The sequence below is a fragment of the Solanum lycopersicum genome, chromosome 4 (assembly GCF_036512215.1).
Source record: "Solanum lycopersicum chromosome 4, SLM_r2.1".
Taxonomy (NCBI): domain Eukaryota; kingdom Viridiplantae; phylum Streptophyta; class Magnoliopsida; order Solanales; family Solanaceae; genus Solanum; species Solanum lycopersicum.
This window is the reverse complement of record NC_090803.1, coordinates 56671883-56677278: the sequence shown is the minus strand read 5'-3', so window position 1 is coordinate 56677278 and position 5396 is coordinate 56671883. Positions and strand designations below refer to the sequence as shown.

At 43.3% G+C, this 5396-nt stretch overlaps 1 protein-coding gene across 1 annotated transcript; it reads left to right on the top strand.

The window, feature by feature from the left end:
- The first annotated feature begins 525 nt into the window (after positions 1 to 525).
- LOC138348192 (uncharacterized) lies at positions 526 to 4236 on the top strand. The gene is made up of 4 exons (XM_069296815.1): positions 526 to 990; positions 1511 to 1845; positions 2106 to 3171; positions 3274 to 4236. The coding sequence occupies exons 1-4, from the start codon at positions 526 to 528 to the stop codon at positions 4234 to 4236; spliced, it is 2829 nt and encodes a 942-aa protein (XP_069152916.1).
- Positions 4237 to 5396: the final 1160 nt, after the last annotated feature.

The window sequence follows — 5396 nt, the reverse complement described above, 5'->3', positions numbered from 1 at the left end:
CAACATCTTCCAAAGCTGCGTTCGCTGAGCCATACGTGTTCACCAGCAAGTGCATTATCCGAGAAGAAGTGGAGAAGGCCAGAAGAGGAGCTGGATCATCGACCTTTAACTCCCCTTCGTGGGATTGATTTTATATATGTATTTGCATTGCATCCCATTCCCAAGATGTATCCTGTTTGATTTTGATTGTGTAATGAACGCTATGACATCTAGTGAAATTCGTTTCGGGGGTACAATTACTTATTTAAATGGCGCAATACATCCTTCAGATCGCTAGGCCTACCCTTGGCACAAAAGGATCACATGCATGTTTAGGACACGATATATTTGTTTGAATGCTTATGTGTTATGTCGCTATGATTGAGGATATCGTAAACCCACTCCTAGCCAAAATCCTAAAGAGTATACAGAAGCCAACATTACAATTGTCCGACCAAAAATCCCGAGTCTCAAGTTTCTCACACAAAATCCATACCATAAATCCTAAGTACCGCTCTATCATCTCAGGAAAGTTGAATCACCGCTATGGACAAAGGCAAGAACGTCCAAACGGAGCTCACTGAGGAGGAATTGCGAAGAAAGATCGAGCGAGTCACTCGAGAGATTCAGAAGGTTAAGGAGGAAGGACTCAAAGTGGACGTGACCACGGCGATCTACAAAGCTGCGGTCACAACCTTGGATGAAGATCTGGCGTCACAGATAAAGAGAAAGAAGAAGGTTGAGATGGAAACCGAAAGACTAAGGAAAAGGTTGAACTTGCTTCGTTTGGAGATACACGAAGGAAAGGCGAGAGAGGCGAAGATAGATATCGAGACTGCTGTGTTGTTGGACAGAAACGCGGCGCTCGATGAGGAATTGGCGACCCATAGCGACCCAAAGGGCGGAAAATACCTCGCCCGTGATCAAGGAGCAGATAACAGTAGCCCCGGCCGTGAAGTGATTGAGGAGGAGGATGAAGAAGAAATCGTCTACAAGCCTCCATTTTCGACTGTCTGAAAAGAAAGGAATGACGCAGCCACAAGACAAGAAATCTCCAAATGTGGTCTTCTAGAAATCTCAATGTTGTTTTTCAATTTCCTTGTAATCACAACGAAAGAATGAATGGAAAATTTTCATCCTAAAATCCGAACTACGTTGGGCCTGAAATCTCCCCGTGAGATACGTAGGCAGCCTTCCCGGCCCGGCCCCTATCACAGAAAATTTTCATTCTCCTCCATGTTTCGGAGATACGAAGATAAGATCAACGGACGTCGCAAAGCAGCTGCAAGAAGACCATAGCTCAACGTGATTCAGATTTCCCAAGATAGCGCCAAACAAACAAATTCCTGTTTGTTCAAAATATATATCCGTCCTTATTCGTGGGTTAAGATATCCTCAAACAAAACGACTTGTGTGTTTATCTGTTTTGTGTGCGATATTATGCATTTTGTACTCTGGATATGCACTAACAAATTTGCCTTTGAGTTGTTTTTACCTCTCAGGTACCTTTTACTGATCTGTATCGATAAAGCTGGCAGATCATCCTTACTTCACCAGGTCAAAAGGTCCTACAGATTCCTTCCCTCGATCAAATTCAGATAAAGGAAAAATAGTTATGGGAGACAACAATGACGAAGTGCGTCTTACTGACGTTGTGGTGGCTCAGCCCACTGTAGTGGAACAGAATGAATTGATCATGCAACTGATGCAACAGATTGCTGAAATGAAAGTTGAAATGCAACGGAGACAGGATGCGCCTCCACCTGGATTTGGTACTAATATTGCTGATGCAAGACCTCCGGTCTACTTCCCTTCATCAAACATAGATCCAACTCAGAACCAGCCTTCTACACCTGTGCATAATCCGTCTGTGATAGACCTAACAACCCAAAACCCCCAATACGCTTCTGCATCTTACCAAACTCCTTCACCTCTTCCAAATAACCACCCTCAAATACCACCCCATCCTCAGAATACTCAAACTGCCCCACCGCCACAAAATCAAAACCAAACTCAAACTGCCTTCAAAACCCAAGCATTTCATCCGCAATTGAGTCAAAACACCAATCCTCAGGCCTACCCACAAAACTACCAGACCGCCCAAAACGTTCCAAGTCCCTCTATAGCTCCACCCTACCAAAAAGAGCCACCTTCCAAGTTCCCGTTCCTGCCGAGCACGAGGTGCACGGTTCTGAGTTGGATCACTATGAAGAACAGGAAAGAGAAGGGAAGGCGAAAGAAGAAGTGAAGATCGATATAAAGAAAGAAATCAAAAAGGCTATGAAAGAGCTGCAGTGCATCCAAGACGCCGTCGGACTTAGCTACGCAGAATTGTGCATCCATCCAGATTTGAACCTTCCCGAAGGTTTTAAAATTCCGAAGTTTGACACCTTCGGAGGAGTGGGCAATCCTATGGCGCATTTGAGAGCGTATTGTGACCAGCTCGTGGGAGTTGGCAGGGATGAGGCCTTGTTGATGCGGCTTTTCAGCCGAAGTCTGTGTGGAGAGGCCCTCGAGTGGTTTACTTCACATGAAACCAGGAACTGGCCCAGTTGGAATGCATTGGCTAAGGACTTCATTGACCGATTCGCCTATAATGTTGAAATAGTGCCCGATCGGTATTCTCTAGAGAAGATGAAGCAGAAACCAACTGAAAGTTATAGGGAATTTGCCTATAGGTGGAGGAAAGAAGCGGCGAGGGTAAGGCCACCCATGACCGAGAAAGAGATTGTGGAAGTGTTCGTGCGGGTACAGGAGCCTGAGTACTATGATCGAATCATGTTGCTGGTCGGAGCTAAATTCGCTGAGATAGTCAAAGTTGGTGAGACTATCGAAGATGGTCTAAAATCGGGGAAGATAGCCCGTGTATCTGCGTCGGCTGGATCTTCAGGATTGATAAGAAAGAGAAGAGAGGAAGTTGCCGCTGTCTCGTACGGGGGAAGAAAAACCCCTAGAAACCCGTCACATTCCCAAGATCGTTCCAGGCCTTCCCCAAAGTCTCACCGATCCAACTACCCACAATCCAATCATCCTAATAACCACAATACTTTACCCACCTATCAGAATGCTCAAATTTCGTCGTACCAAAGTCCACCTTCTAATCTCCAAAACTTTTCTCCCATATACCCAAATTACCCTCAACCATACCAGATCCCATCCCCTTATCAGAATATTGCTCCCAACTGTGCCAACGTATAGTCGAGCTACCGACCACCTCCACCCACTTATCAAGTCCAAGCTCCATTATACCAGGACCCCCTCCCGAATTACCAAGCTCCAATTCCAAATTTCCAGGCAAACCCTTATCCCCGGAGCCAAGCTCCTCGTACAAATACCCAAAATTATCAGCGGGTGCCTCCCCCTCGGCAAAGCGGTTATGATACTTCCCGTCCGAGATCTGAAAAAAGGCCTTCAAGGAACTTTACCACACTTGCTGAAAGTCGGACCAAACTATTTGAGAGGCTAGCCGCAGATGGATACATCCACCCTGTGGGGCCCAAACCCGGGGATGTCAACTCAAAGTTCTACAGGCCAGATCAAAGGTGTGCTTATCATTCCAACAGTGTTGGACATGACACGGAAGATTGCATCAACCTTAAGCACAAAATCCAAGACCTGATCGATCAGGAGGTAGTTTCTCTTCAACCGGCGGTGCCAAACGTCAACACAAATCCGTTGCCGAATCATGGAGGTGACAACCTTAATATGATTGAAACGGATGAAGACGGGTGTGGAACAAAGATGATTACCCCTATTGTGCATGAGGACTTGGAAAGGGCTGTCGCTTCTTTAAGCGTCAAAGAAAGGAGGAAGTTTGTTATTCTGACACCTGCAAAGGCTGTTGCCTTGGTGCCTTCGAAAACTCTCGTTAAGCCCAAATTTGTCATTGAAACCGCCGTGGCCCAAGGCATGACCAGGTCCGGAAGGTGCTACACTCCTGATGAGCTTGCTCTCGGAGGACAGAAGAAGGACCATGCTAAGAGGCCGATAAGCGAGGGGGAAGCAGAAGAATTCTGGAGAAGGATGCAACCGAAGGACTATTCCATTGTCAAACATTTAGAGAAGACTTCGGCTCAGATCTCCGTGTGGGCCCTGCTGATGAGCTCTCAGTCCCACAGTCAGGCCTTAATGAAAGCTCTTGATGATACATACGTACCCTCAGGTACAAGTAGTGATAACGTGGCCGCTATGATTCATCAAGTCATTCGGGGGCACCGGATCAGCTTTTGTGACGATTGTTTTATCGAAAAATGGTGATTTTCGAAAAGAGTTTGTTTTATTTTAAAGATATTTTCGACTTTTAGGAGTCGCCACTTAATTTTTAAGAAAAATCAAGAAAACTTTGTTTCTAAACAACCTAAACAGAAAAATTATTTTGAAACATTTTTTAAGGGTTCGGGATTCTTATTAGTGTCTTAGGAAGGTGTAAGACACCTAAGACACTCCGTTAAATACGGTTTTCCGACGATTAACTTATTTGACTATTTATTTTAAAGACTTGCGAATTTTGAACTACTTAAGATATCTAGGCGAACTTTATAAGTTTTGAAATATTTAACTTTGTAAAATCGTTTTAGGGCTAAGACACTTTATATTCAAACAAACTTAGAATTTGAATTTTAAACCTATTAGAGTTTCAAACAAACTTATGAGTTAAAACATTTATCGTTTCGAGATTCCATTAAAGTTAAACCTTTTAAACTTAAGTCTAAGCGACTTTCAAATTCGAACATCTTTAAAGTTCCAATTTTTAATTTCAAGTTTTGATAAAGCAAAAGGCGTTCAATGGGGGTTTGGAGTTCTTCCAACTCTAAAACTAAACGATATTCAAGCACGTAACCAATTAATAAAGAGAGAGAGAGAGAGAGAGAGATTTTGAGTCCAGACTCGGGTTCTGTCCGCCTTGACCGAGTTTTGGACCCACCCCTTTTCCTTTGTGCCTGTCCTAGCCTAAACATGTAAAAAAAAGAAATCGAAAAATAAAAGAAACAACAAAGGGCTTATGCCCATTACAACAGTGTAACTAAATAAATAATAAGGACAATCTTCTAATCCGCCTCGGATTTATTCAATCTTCGTGGCATTTTGAATTTTCGCCCGTTGTCTTGACTCGGTAAGATTTTGAACCTTTACGGCTCAACGAGGATGTGTGGGATGGAAATCAAGTCCACAGGGACTCGCGAATAATTTCACATGCAATAAAATGACAATGGATTAGCATATTAAGTGGTATAATAAACAAGACACATATCTTGAACGAAAACAGATTTTACTAAAAGAAAGCTTACTTCAAGGGGTTCAAATTGAAACGACACGTATGACTCTAAAGAAAAGCAAATGAATCAACTAAAGCTTACGAAGTTGATATCAAAATGTGACACTTAGATAGTAACATATATTTCACGTATATCCAACTA